The 14,921-nt window shown below is 34.4% G+C and overlaps 1 protein-coding gene across 4 annotated transcripts in view; it reads left to right on the top strand.

Moving 5' to 3' along the window:
• LOC143233455 (sodium-dependent phosphate transporter 1-B-like) overlaps window positions 1–14,346 on the top strand; it is a 44,685-nt gene extending 30,339 nt beyond the window's left edge. For all 4 annotated transcript variants that reach the window (XM_076469713.1, XM_076469711.1, XM_076469710.1 and 1 more), the window contains exons 4-8: window positions 869–1,009; window positions 3,320–3,405; window positions 3,831–3,927; window positions 5,587–5,707; window positions 14,194–14,346. In XM_076469713.1, coding sequence (XP_076325828.1) covers window positions 869–1,009; window positions 3,320–3,405; window positions 3,831–3,927; window positions 5,587–5,707; window position 14,194 — 446 coding nt within the window. In that variant the 3' untranslated portion in view covers window positions 14,195–14,346. The remainder of the gene's footprint in view (window positions 1–868; window positions 1,010–3,319; window positions 3,406–3,830; window positions 3,928–5,586; window positions 5,708–14,193) is intronic.
• Window positions 14,347–14,921: the final 575 nt, after the last annotated feature.

Genomic DNA, 14,921 nt, shown 5'->3' with positions numbered 1-14,921 from the left:
TGATAGAGAACTATATATGCAAAAACGGCTCGTTTGGGTTGGGAAAATATTTTACGTAGAAGAGCGAACAACGTTTCGACCTTCTTTGATGTGAACGTCGAAACGTTGTTGCTTGATGTGAACGTCGAAACGTTGTTGCTCTTCTACGTAAAATATTTTCCCAACCCAAACGAGCCGTTTTTGCATATATAGTTCTCTACATTATTTCCTGTTTTTCTTATGTGGATATTATCTGGTTATACAATCCTAATATTTTTCTGATACTCATGTTAGAAATAAAAACACCTATCAAGTATATCAGTAATGTTTTATTGTAAAGAAACTGGCCATTGTGGTCCACAGTCTGTCAAGAGACGTTGAAAATAATTGACAAATTTTATCATTCCATCGATGCATGATCGTTATTCAGTTACAAACACACTGATCTTAAAAACATACTGTAAAAATTAGTTAACTCTGTGGTAGAACTCAGAATTTCAAACTCAATTTGCCAGTTCCATCCATGGTATTATAACGTGGGGAATAGGTGCTTCTGAAGGTCACTTGTGTTGAGTTTTTTTTTAATCTTAGAAATGTTGAAAATAGGTTGGAAGCTATTAATTGTAAGATAATGATTTCAACGTTTTGTGTCATCATCAGATGAAAGTAATGTTCAGATAATTATCTTATTTTGAAATAATGATTAACTGTAAAATAGTACTATAATAATTTATGTAGCTGTTTTGTTTTGTTTTAAATTTAAAAACAAAACAACATTCAAATGTCATAACAAACAGTTTTGCAGGGTAAGAAAGAATGTATGAATTTCAGGTGAATGAAAGAGTGGAAAACAGATGTTTTGAGGTTTTGTTTATTTTTCCTGTTTCAGGCAGTGCATCATGGAATATCTTAGCCACCTTCTTGCGTCTTCCCATCTCAGGAACACATAGCATTGTAGGAGCTGTTGTAGGATTTTCTCTTGTTGCCAGGGGAAGCAGCGGAATTCAGTGGAATAAACTAGGCTTCATTGGTAAATAACTTATATATGAAGAAACAGTTGAGGTTAGGTTTTAGGTTGTAAGTCATGTTATGTTGTAATTCTGGTTTTAGGTTATAATATGTATTACAGTTTTTAAATTTTAGTAGTAATAAAGAATTTGTAGATGAAAAATATCTTTTAAATTTCACAGTTTTGTCATAAAACTGTTAATTGTTGATTTTAAAAATAAAAACTTGCTGAAAGTTATCAGGTAATACAGGACCTTAGGGCTGGAATTTTGTTAACTTTACTTTTACTTACAGCTTGATGTATTTAAGTAAAAGTTTTAGTTTAACATATATAATTTCAGCATTCCTTTGTAAAATTTTTTCTTTCTGATGTATAGTTTGTGTATATTCACATGTCTTTATACTGTTTCATCCAATGAACTTAACAGTTTAGTTTTGTTCACATTTCAGTGACCTGAAATGTAGCTGCTAATGTTCTGCATATTTTGTTGATGTATAGTTAACTTCATTTTGTTAACATACTATGACTATCTTTCTATCAAACATTCCCACTTAGCCAGGACAGTCCCAGCTTTGTAAATGTTCTCCCAATGTTAGAAAGTATTTGCAAAAATTGAAGTTATTTCTTGAATTCACTTTTTGTCCTAGTCTCTGGTTTGAACTTAAGGAACTGTTTTCCCAGTGCAAGAATGTTGATTATGTTTCTATTAGCTTCCTTGTGTGTGTGTAGCACAACCTATCTCCCCTCTTCACCAGTGTAAGCATATTTGGTTGTATTGGAGAGAAGCAGACACGTCCACATGACAAAAGCAAAAAGAATCATAGCATCTGAATGAAGGAAGAATTTCCCAGTACAGGGTTTGTTTATATGAAGTTAGGCACAAAGCTACACGTGTTGTGTCTGCTCTGCCCATAATGGGAATTGAAACTGATTTCTAGCATTATAAGTCTGCAAATATAATGCTGTGCTACTAGGGAGCTCCAGTATGTTTACATTAGTGAATCATTTTCACTGAATTTGTCTCACATATTTATGTTTAAAACATTGACAACCACTTGCTACAGATTTTTCTAGACCAATGCAACGTAAATATGTCTTATCGATTGTTCTAGAATTTACAAGAAATGCACCACTAGTATATAAATGGTTAGCAGGCCTCATCAGTTGTCATTTATAGATAGTTTTGTTTGTGTGTGCACTTTGACATTACTTTTTTCTGTTCAGTATTATTTGTTAGTGACTATGGCAACAGTTGTTTATGTAAATGACCCAAACATATTCTGTTATATTTGTGGTAAGTTTATTATAAAAAAGCAAAGGCAAACATTACATAATTTACTTAAAAGAGAAAAAAAAGCATATTTCATGTATTTTTGAGTGAAACTTGGGGACCTAAACAAATCATGGGCTCTTCACGAAGTTTCCACCATTTTTTTCAAACAGTTGTTACAAAGCACTAATGATAAGAAAGAGTCTGCATTTTGGAATTACAATACCTTGGTGTGAGCCTAGAAACCATGAAGATGGCTGCTATTTTTGCTTGTGTAATGTGCAAGCCTACAATACTTGGAATAAAAAGAAGTTTCTTATCCCAGTCTTCAATCTGCTATAAGACCTGTTGTCATGGGCCAGATGTGCCTGTACCTACTTCACTAAAAACTTTTGAAACAGTTCCATCTGACTCTAAATCTGATGTTAATAGAAATGATGACAAGACTGTTTACAACCTGAAATGTCTGGTGAACAATGACTGTTCACATAAAGTAAACTTAATATGGCAAGAGATTTGACCCTTCCAAAGGATTTTTTAGAGATTCTGGGATAAACAAAATAATAATTTGATCTAAGTGAGTTTTTTTTTTCTTCTAGATTTCTAAATATCCTTACGTGATAATAAAAATTGATATTATTTTTGAAATCTTCATAGCTGAATTATGGAAAATCTATTATCAGAACCAAAACAACTTTTATGATCTTTCAATTCACAGGCCTGTGTAATCTGTATCTTTGATTAAGTGGATACATAATCTGATTATTGATTCGGTAGTTAGATTGTGTTTGTGATTGAGTGGATAGAACAAAATGTTAAGTTTTGATATCCTAGATCCAGGCTTTCTGCAAAAAGCATTTCAAATGCTATAATTAAAATCTTCTGAAGTAGTATTTACTCACATGATATAAATTTAGTAGCTAAATAGATTTAAAAGAAAGCTATGATAGCATGCTTGTGATTGGTAGTAGTGGGTGAAATTTTCAGTTAACTGCAGATTATATACATACTGTGTTGTAAATGTTTCTATGTTTATATAAAATTATATTTTCATTCTTTAGTTGCTTCCTGGTTTATTTCTCCTGTATTATCTGGTACAGTTTCTGTCCTCATATTTATTATCATTCGCCATTTAATACTTAAAAAGGTAAGCTCAGAACTTTCAGTATCACACTAATAATTTTAGGTACTGTTAAATAGAATGAATAATATGTAATGCTTCTGATTAATATATAATCAAACAATTGATGATTGGTATATCCATCTAAGGTTTTTATAACTTAGTATTTTTGATACTTTGCTTACAGAGAAAGATGTATGTTAATTGATGATTGGTATATCCATCTGATGTTGTTATAACTTAGTGTTGTTGATACTTTACTTATGGAGAAAGATGTATGTTAACTGATGATTTGTATGTCCATCTAAGGTTGTTATAATTTAGTGTTGCTGCTACTTTACTTAAAGAGGAAGAGGCGTTGTGTTAATGGAAACTTATTTTATGTGTGTTTTTATATCATAAATATTTCAGAAATGAATTAATGTTTATATAATCTGTTTCTATCTTGATAGGAAAACCAACTAGAAGTGGGCCTTACATTTTTACCCTTTATTTATGCATTTACAGTGTTTGTGAATGTATTTTCTGTGGTGCACGATGGACCAAGTGGTTAGTTTTTACTTTAGTTTACAGTTTTTATATTTGTTAAACTTAAGATTGACTGAGATAATTATCGTGTTTATTAAGTTGTGTGTAATTCTTTAATGCAAACATAGAATACTGGTTTCTTTACTAGATGATTATTTGAAGATATTTTTAGATTTATAATGATTCTACTGAAACTATAATTCACAAACAGCTCATTTTTAACGGTTGTCATAATTCCCGAAACTGTAATCCACAAACATTTACTTTTTAATGGTTGTCATAAGTTCTGAAACTGTACTTCTCAAATAGTTCATTGTTACTGGTTAAATAGTTCGTTTTTAACAGTTATTAGAAATGTCACATGTTGTTACAAATGTAATATCTTTAGAACTCAAACAATTCCTTTCTAGATCTTGTAAGATTCAGTACACTTTCTCATTTTTTTAAATAAAAAAATAACCTTCTCTTAATATAGCAGCTCTACACTAGTGAAACATTTTCATCATGTTTTTGTTTATTCTACTAAACATTAATGCTTTATAATTACTGTGATTGTTCAAGCTAAATTGTATTTACTTCTGTTTGTATATCTAAACTTCAGAAAATCTTAGTTAAGATTCACAACCTCAGTATTAGCAATAATAACATTGTGATAAAAAAATGCTAAACATGTCTCAGTTAATGTACATTAATCCAAGATTAAATGAAATTGATTAAAACATATTTTGTTTTAAATGCAATTTGCCATTCCATGGAAAGTTAGTGTTTCATAGTATTTTAGCCTGACCAAGTAAAAAATCTTTAAAAACTTTACAACTATTTTTTGGGGAGAATACAATTCAAAATTGTTATAAAAAATCAATGCATATGGTTAAATAATAATTAGATATAGTAATTTTAGTAAATAAAAGTAAGATGGTCAAAGATTTAACTTATATTTTAATGTAAATTTTAATACAATCTCAAAATAGGCTTAGTATTTGTAACAGTACCTTAGACTTGTATCTATGTATTCAGCTCACAGGTAAATTGTAAAACAGGGTAAATTCATTGTTCTATAAAATAGTTAAAATCAAAAAACAAGCTTATTGGTCAATGGAAGAAGGGAGTTGTTTGGAATGGATGGTTGACATTTAAATAGGGTAGGGGATGTCTTGTTTTCTAAGGCTATTAGGGAAGTTTGAACTAGCACTAGATGATAATGAGGGTCAAGAAAAACTAAATACAAAGAGAATAAGAGGAAATGTTTAGCACGAGTGTAGAAGTAGTTATAGTAGAATAGACTTACTTGTAATGCTATAAATGTTGAAACCGTAACTGTTATACTTGTTTATCTAAAGGGTGACTAAAATCCTGAAAATATTAGTTATACCTGTTTATCTGAAGGGTGACTCTAAAATCCTGAAAATATTACTGTTATACCTGTTTCTGTGAGAAGTGACTTAAATCATGAAATCATAAGGTTCTATCCTTTTTTATATGATACTTAGCACATCATAAAAAAAATAACATTTTCTGTTGGGAACTTGGAAGTGAAGATTGTGCAGTTATATTTTTATATAATTTCATATTGTTATAATACACTTATTGTATGTTTATAACAAATTATTTTTGTATAAACATTTTATCTTTTTGTAATGTAATAATTTAAAAATTCATGTAACATTTTTTTTCTTTCAGTACTAAAACTTGATAAAATATACTGGTGGGGTGCCTTGATAACTGGGTTAAGTATATCAGTTATCACTGGGATTGTAGTATGGTGCTTTGTTGTGCCCATACCTGAGGAAAACTATTCTTGGTAAGTTGAATCCAGTAAGTCACATTTACAGGGTTTATCACTTGATTGTACTGCAGTGGTGTGCCAAACTATAGAAGGACTATTCTTGATAAATTGGATTCATTAAGACATGTTTAACACTAACTCAAATGTATTATTTAATTTTGGATTATTTCCTACAAGTTTATTTGAATTACAATTAATTATTGTAGAGACTTCTTTATTTCAAGTGCATCAAAACTGTGAGATGTAAAGGTTAATAAAAGCTATTAATTTGAATATACCTAGGGTTAAAATATCATAGTATGTCTGAAATGCTGTGTATAGTTATCTTTGTCACTTAGCTTTTCTTTTAATATCCAGCTCAAACATAAACTTTACATGTTGAAACAGAATTAATATTGTGTAACTGTATGTTCAGTCTACAGTTTACTATGGGCAGATGATAGCCCTTATTCATCTTTTACCTTTTGGGTGAACATATTGTTCTACAGTTGTTTTTATTGATGTAGCTTTCACAAAAACTTATCTCTTAAAGTAATAAATTTGTGTATTTCTCACTTTGTAATTGTTTTACTTTTTTAATGCACTGCTATTTGTATGTGGTTATTAACTTTTTACATTTGTTTCTGCTTCTATCACCTGGTTCTGGATAATTCAGACATTAAATGCTTATCATCATTTCTCAAATACGCAAATTCATCTGAAGAGAAAACATTTACACGTGCCACACGTCTAATAAAGTTATCCTAATATCCCATATAGGCTTAAGTTTAGAAACATAAATAAATAGTGCCATAAATGAAAATAGTGCCATCACATTTCCAATACACAATATTATAATCCAGAATTAAATCTGGAAATTTGGAATAGATGCTCTTGTAAACTAGAATAAACTCTGGAAATTTGGTATGTATTGTGGAGTTAGGAAGAACAACATTTGAAACATGGAATGATGGTGTGATAAAACGGTAAACGTCTTGAAATTTGGAATGTATTGTGGAGTTAGGAAGAACAACATTTGAAACATGGAATGATGGTGTGATAAAGCAGTAAAGCATCTTGAAATTTGGAATGTATTGTGGAGTTAGGAAGAACAACATTTGAAATGTGGAATGATGGTGTGATAAAACAGTAAACCATCTTGAAATTTTGAATGTACTGATATAATGTAAACAGGTTATAATTGCATGATGTAGGTAGGTCACTGGATACGCCTCATTTGTAGTGTTGTATTCAGCCTTGGAATCCTTACTTTAGGAAGGGCATTGAATTGTTGGAAAGGGTTATAAGAATGGTCCCTGGGATAAAGGGGTTATCATATAAAGAAAGACTAATATCTCTGAAATGATTTTCTCTTTAGAAGGAATAGTTAGGTCAGATTAATTGAAGTGTTTATTGTAAAGGGAATTGATAGATCATCTTTTTTCATGCTCAACAGTAATAATAGTAGGACTAAAGGACATCTTTAACAAACACAGTTTAATCTTCTCACAGTGCAATTGACCTTTGGATATTGTGGAAGCAGTAAGTTTAAGTGAATCTAAGAGAAAGCTAATATCTGTATGATTGATAAGGACTGGTTTTAATATAGGCTTAAAAAATTATTTATTAATAGTTTTTGTTTAGCTTAGAGGATAAAACAGCGAAGATGAACCGATAGATCCTTCTTTTCCCAAAACAATATGTTAAGTGTGATCAAGAAAGTATATATTATATCAAGATCAGTTAATGAACAGAATGTTGTGTACTATCTTCCCTAGTAATAAACAAGAAAGTATATACTATACCAAGATCAGTTAATGAACAGAAAGTATTGTATGGTCTTCACTAGTAACTCAATTTGTCCCCTGTGTGGATTCATGTACATGGTGAAGGAACCTTCTAGGGAATATTCTGTTCTTTCAGTTTTCCTCCTCTGGGATCTAAATATCTACCTGCATGTTTGCCATGCACGGTGACCTGTAAAGGGGAGGAGAGGATCCTGGTGGGTGAGGGTCCTGTCCTAGCACACCACCTTGGCCTTGAATTCCTGTAGACAGGCAGTTTTGAGGTGGCTCCCTCTTAGGTCAGTTGGCCAATCCACTTGGGCTAGGGTCAACCAAGTACCAGTGTTGGATGTTCTCAACAGGTGTTGTGGACATTGTATCTGGCATTACTACAGTCTCCTTGTTTGACATTTTGGTGTGTTGCCTCACAGGGCTCCATGGTGGGTGGGGTCAGTGGTTGCCAAAATATTCCTTTTTTAATTATGGATCCTCCAAATAAAATCTTGAACAGTGAAAAAACAGTTCATAGGTAAACGACCACGTCTTGAAGATTCTGAGCAACAATCTTCAACATCTGTAACATCTGTTGTATCTCATTTTTTTTAGCCTACATTTTCTTTCAGACAACCTTTAGAGCAAATATCTCCCTTTTTCATTCAGAAGGGACTAGAAAGACTTGGTGGCTCTCCAAGCTCTGCAAAGAAGCTTTGATCTGGTGACATGTTGGTGGAAACATCCACATCTCAATGCAGTTAACTACTCTTGCATTCAAAGGCGATTGGGGATATACCTATTGAGGTTGCACCTCATGCTACTTTGAATTCATCACGAGGAGTTATTGTTGAGAGGGAGTTGAAGAACATCCCTGAGTCAGAGATTTTCACTGGTTTCTCCACACAAGGAGTTTTTGCAGTTAGGTATATCTCCACTCACAAAGATGGAATTACGTTGCTGACCAGTATCCTCATTCTGACATTTACATCACTATGTCCACCTGCCACCATCAAGGTAGGTTATCTTAATTGTAGGGTACAGCTATACATTCCAAACCCTCTCTGATGTTTCCAGTGTCAATAGTTTGATCACTCAAAGGCATTATGTCTTGGTTCCTTGGCATGTACTTATTGAGGTGGCAAGGACCACGATGCCTATGAGTGTGAAATGGATCCTCATTGTGTCAACTGCAATGGCTTTTGCCTGCCCTAAGTTTGTTCTTGCCATAAGTGGTTAGAAGAAAACGAGGTGCAGTGTTTGAAAACGATTCAAAAGTTGGTGTCCACCACTTTATCCCGGACGTATGCTGCTGCACTTCGTTCCACTACTACAGTGGAAGTGTAGATGGATTTCACTGTGCCTCCAAAATAATCCTTCAAAACAAATGAAAAGTCTTTTCACCTCCATGGTTAAAGAAGTTGATGAATCAACTTCAACATCCATCTCTGTCCCTTACATACATTCCAACAAATCCCAAGATCCACTTCCTTTGGTTCCAGGTACAGGCATTTCCTCAGATACATCTTCTCCAACCCCAAGATGCAAAATGATCATTCCTTCATGTCCTAAGTCACTGGAATCCTCTTCCAACATCAAAGACCTGCCCAATTTACCTAGGGCAGGATTCATGGAGGTTAATTGACCTCCCTCGATTAAAGACAGTAAAGAAAAAAGATGTGGATGTAAACAGAAGGGTTCTCCACCCAATTCACATACACATAAATAAAAATGGCCACCTTCATACAATAGAACTATTGAGGTTTATGTTCTAATCTGGATGATATCAAAACACTAATTGGTTCCTACCATCCTCTATGTCTTTCCTTACAGGAAACATTTCTGAAACCTGCCGATACAGTCAACTTTTGGCGGTTTTCTTTGTACAGAAGTGAGAGGCTGTGTGATGGAGGAAAAGCACTGTTGGTTGATCAGCACGTGCCCACCCTGTTTTGCCACATCCTTGGAGGCTGTAGCCATCCATGTTTCCTTGGGTCATACCAAAACTGTTTGTTCTCTCTACCTGTTGCCTGGAGAGACTCATGATCAATCAGACCTTGATGCTCTCATTGAACAGTCGCCATCTCCCTTTTTAATCCTGGGGAACTTTAATGGACATCATCCCCTCTGGGGAATTGCTGATATTGATAGGAGGGTCGCACTCTAGAGCGTATGCTCTCTGATCACAACCTTTTTCTTTTCAATACTGGTTCTTCCACTTATTTTCATGCTCCTAGTCAGTCCTTTACTACTATTGATATGTCAATTTTCTCCCCTTTACTATTCTCCCATTTTTCATGGAGGGTTGACAATGTGCCCTGGTAGAAGCTGGATCATGCAAACTGGCCCTCTTTCACTGCTCTTGCAGAACTTGATTCTGCATTTATCTGTAAGCCATCAATAGACGACTGTGTGCCATCAGTAACTGACTGTATTATACAAGCAGCTGCTCAATGTATTCCTAAAACCTCAACATGTTTGACATGAAATTCTTGTCTGTGGTGGAATACTGCCTGCCACATGGCATGGAAGGCTCAAAAATGGACCTGGGATATTTTCTGTAGATGTCCAGCACTTTCAAACTGCATCACTTTCCAGCAGGCCTGTGCATACTCTCAGTGGGTAAGACGTCAAAGCCACAAGGAGTTTTGGATCAAGTTTACAATCAGCATATCTTATACCACCAGTTCCAAAGCCATATGGGACAAGATTCGAAGGTCAGTAGGCAATGTAATTTTGTCCCCCTTTCAATCTTGCTCTCTGATGGCCAGGAAGTTGCTGATACCCAGAGCATCATTGATACTCTAGGTGAAAGCTTTTGCCGGGTATCTAGCACTTCTGCTTCTTCCTCCACCTTCTTAGCCATCAACACCCATACAGAGAGATCACCTCTTTCCTTTCGAGCTGATTGTCTCTATGACTATAATCATCCTTTTACACTGGTGAAACTCAAACTGGCCCTTCATTGGTCTAGCAGTACATCGGTTGGGCCTGATGATGTACACTATGAAATGCTGTGCAATCTATCTCCTGCTTCTCTTGCTATTCTTCTGATTTTTTTTAACTGGATCTGGCAGGAGAATGTTTTCCTGGTGCCAGGCTATTGTCCTAGCTTTCTCTAAGCCTGGGAAGAATCCCAAGATTCCTTCAAACTACCATCCAATTGCTTTGACAAGCTGTCTCGGTAAAACCTTAGAGAGGATGGTTAAAGCTCGTTGTGTTTGGTTCCTTGAATCAAACAATCTTCTCTCACCCTCCTAGTATGGGTTCCGATGACAGTGCTCTACTGTGGACCATCTGATTTGACATGAAACGTCAATCAAAGAAGCCTTTCTCAAACAACATCTTGTATCAATATTCTTTGGCATTGAGAAGGCTTATGATACAACATTGAGGTATGGCATTTTGCTAGACCTCAATATATATGGGTTACAAGGCCATTTGCCCATTTTTATTAAAATAATTTTAATGGACAGGAGATACCAAGTTCATGTGGGTTCGACACTTTCCTGTTCTTTTCTACAGGAACTTGGAGTCCCACAAGGCTGTGTTTTGAGGGTCACACTTTTCAGTATAAAGCTTAATGCCATTACTGAACAACTTCCTCTCACTGTTGCAAACAGGCTCAATGTCGATGACTTTCACATCTTATGTGGACCATAGCAAAGGGCTTTAACTTCTCTCTCTCTTAAATCGTTTGCATGCACTGTTGTTGTCAACAGGGTATTCACCCTGATCCTGAACTCCATATCAGTGAAGTTGTGCTGCCTATGGTCTCTGAGACAAAGTTCTTGGGGCTTATCTTTGACCATAAGCTGACCTTTATACCACACATCAAGAAGCTACAGGTCAAATGTACAAGAGTGTTCTTGTGTCTTCTCTTCCACCACTTGGGAAGCTGATTGATGTTCTGTACTAAAGATATATTGTGCTCTTTTTGATCAAACTTGATTATGGAGCACTGGTTTATGGCTATACCTGAACCTTGGCCTTAAAGATGCTGGACCCCATTCATCAGCAAGGACTTTGGCTCTGCACTTGGGCTTTCCACACTTCCCAATTTAGAGCTTATACAAGGAGTCTTGTGAACCTTCTTTGCACCTCTGCTCTGTCTTTACTCAATGCTTCGAAACTTCATTCCTTATCAAAGCATCCCACCTGGAGTTGTGTTTTTTTTCTTTCTAGGTGGGCCATACATTTTCAGAACAGATGATCTTCCATTGCTCCTTTTGGCCTTTGTATCCAGGTGCAGTTGGATGAATTGGGTCTGTCCTTGGATAACATTGCTGTATCTGCTGGTCAGCCCACCCCACCATTGCTTCTTACAGTCCTCAAATGTGACCTATTTTTAAGTCATCTGAGAAAAGCAGACACTCCCAATTGAAAATTCTGTTATTTGCTGAGCATCTTTCAAACCATCCTTCCATTACTATTTATATAGATGGTTCAAAATCAAGTGACTGTATGGGCATTTCCATAGTTTGTTGTGGTTCAGTGGTTACATGTAGAATCCCCTCTACAGTTTCTCTGTTTGCTGCTGAACTGTATGCCATTTATCTTGCCCTGGATAACATAGAAGCTAAGCAGTACTCAAACTGCACTATTTATACTGACTCACTTAGTTCTCTGCTAGCTCTGGAATTGCTTCATGTTAGTTCACACCCTGTTCTCACTAATATTCAAAATTGGCTCTTTAAATTCAACTTCTATCCAGTTTTTCTGGATACCAGGCCACATTGGTATGCGAGGGAACGAGCTCACCAACACTGCAGCTAAATCTATCTGCTCTGGCACTATCACAGCTGTACCTGTTCCATACATGGACTATGGTCTTGTACTCAATGCTCGGCTCTATGCCAGTTGGCAGTCATCTTGGGAGTGAGCAACGTGAGAACAACTTTTCCAAATAAAACCCTATATTGGACTTTGCCTGTCTTGCTTTTGTAAAAATCGGAAAGAGGAAGTTCTAACTAGGCTACGCATTGGTTACAGTTTTTTAAGTCATTGTTTTCTTTTATTTGGAATTGATGCATCAATGTGTAATCTGTATAACACTCAGGTTACAATAAGCTACATTTTACTTTCTTGTCGTCGTTACGACTCTCAATGACGGCACTATTTTAAACATGTTCTATCGCAAGGTTTGTCCATAACATTTGACAGTGTTATTGGTGATGGTGACACTGTCAACCTTGGATATGTTTTTAGTATTTTAAAGGTATTAATCTTTTTAATGCCATTTAAGTTTTTTAAGTTATACATTAGAACTTTTTGGATGTGATTCCCTTTTAAGAATCACAGTCCACCTAGATTTGAAATTAGAAAATGGTCATAACATCAAAATACTCAAAACCAGGACTGGAAAGGCCAACTTCAAGTGACTAACGCTGCTGTTTGAACTACCTGTTAGTCATCCTGGTGAGTTATTATTAAAATTTTGCTACAAATCTTTTAAAACTTTTATTACTTTACTTTTTGAAAATGGCCATAACATCAAATAATTCGGAACCAGAACTGGAAAGGCCAACTTCAGGTGACTGATGGTGGTTTTTTGAACTTACCTGTTAGTCTTCCTGGCGAGTTATGATAATTACAATTATGCTACAGAAAGTCCTTTACAACTTGTATTACTGTAGTTTTTCTCTTATTGCTGTAGACTAGATGTAAACATAGGTTTTATACTATTTATGTTTTTTTTAAAAACTTTATTTTTTTTCCTTAATATCCTTTATAAAGTTTACAAAAGTTACCTTAAATTTAACTTTTACCGTGTGATTGGTGCAGATATCCTAGCTACTTTGTGCCATAAAACACCAAATCAACCAACTAACCAACTCAATTTGTGTGGTTATTTACCCTCTTTGTTAATTATAATAATCGCCCATTTTTCCTTAAGTAAACCATTCAGGCTTTTTTCTGATAGCTCACCTTTAGTACACCTTCCATTTCTCACATTAAGTTCTATTTTTAGTTGAGATGTTTATGATACAGTAATGATACTTTAGTACATGTTTCTTGGACCTGTTTTTAGTCCAGATGAGTATGATATAGTAATGATACTTTAATATATGTTTCTTAGATCTGTTTTTAGTCCAGATGAGTATGATACAGTAATGATACTTTAGTACATGTTTCTTGGACATGTTTTTAGTTGAGATGTGTGTGATACAATAATGATACCTTAGTACATGTTTCTTGGACCTGTTTTTAGTCCAGATGAGTAGGATATAATAATGATTCTTTAGTACATGTTTTTTGGACCTGTTTTTAGTTCAGGTGAGTATGATACAGTAATGATACTTTAGTACGTGTTTCTTGGACCTGTTTATAGTTGAGATGTGTGTGATAGAGTAATGATACTTTAGTACATGTTTCTTGGACCTGTTTTTAGTCGAGATGTGTATGATACAGTAATGATACTTTAGTACATGTTTCTTGGACATGTTTCTAGTCGAGATGTGTGTGATAGAGTAATGATACTTTAGTACATGTTTCTTGGACCTGTTTTTAGTCAAGATGTGTATGATGCAGTAATAATACTTTAGTACATGTTTCTTGGACCTGTTTTTAGTCAAAATGTGTATGATACAGAAATGATACTTTAGTACATTTCTTGGACCTGTTTTTAGTCGAGATGTGTATGATACAATAAGGATACTTGGCTAAGAAAGTGAAATAAGATGAACTTGCATGTGTAATAGTTATGTAAACAACGTTTATTTTGTAAGTTTTGTTCTGATATCTCAGACAGCTTGGAAACAAACACTAGCAGTATATCACTGAAGGTTATAAGGGAGACTGGATTGCAGATTTCAGAAGACAGTCAGTCTATAATGAATGGAAGCAGTGTTATGATGAATCATCCATCCAGTCAAAACTTGATACAAGAAGAAGAAAAGGTTTTTAAATTTGTCTTCTCATACGAGTTTGGTTTTTGTATAAATTTAGATGAGAAACAAAATCTAAAATAGGTTGGTGACTCTCCTACATTATTAGCTATATGATGATCGCAGTGCTAATGACTCTGAATAACAATCTAACATTGACCAGATGCCCTTGTTGTGCTTTGGCTTTTAGTTGTTTATTTCAACTCATCATTTAAAATCTGATGTAACAACTGTTTAGATGAAGTTCTAATATATGTTGTACACATTTTGTTTATTAGATCAGTAACTTGTACTCTAAATATTTCACCTGAATTACTTGAAATCAAGTTTTATATTAAAATAATTTAGTAAATATAATTATGTTTGAAAGATTACACTGGTAGTGACATAGATGAAGGAATGGTCAGTAGGTTGTTAAAATTTGTTTGCTAAGGATGATATTACTGCCTTACAAAAGGTTTTGGTTAATTGAGCAAATAAATGGTTTTAATTGTAAGATAATGCATGTGGGTTATTAGAGTTTGAATTGAATGTAAATGGAAATGACCGTAAAAGTGTTATGGAAGAAAAGGATCTTGTTTCACCATT

Source organism: Tachypleus tridentatus, chromosome 12 (assembly GCF_004210375.1).
Source record: "Tachypleus tridentatus isolate NWPU-2018 chromosome 12, ASM421037v1, whole genome shotgun sequence".
Taxonomy (NCBI): Eukaryota; Metazoa; Arthropoda; class Merostomata; order Xiphosura; family Limulidae; genus Tachypleus; species Tachypleus tridentatus.
Note: the sequence above shows the minus strand (reverse complement) of the source record. Positions and strands in the feature narration are given on the sequence as shown.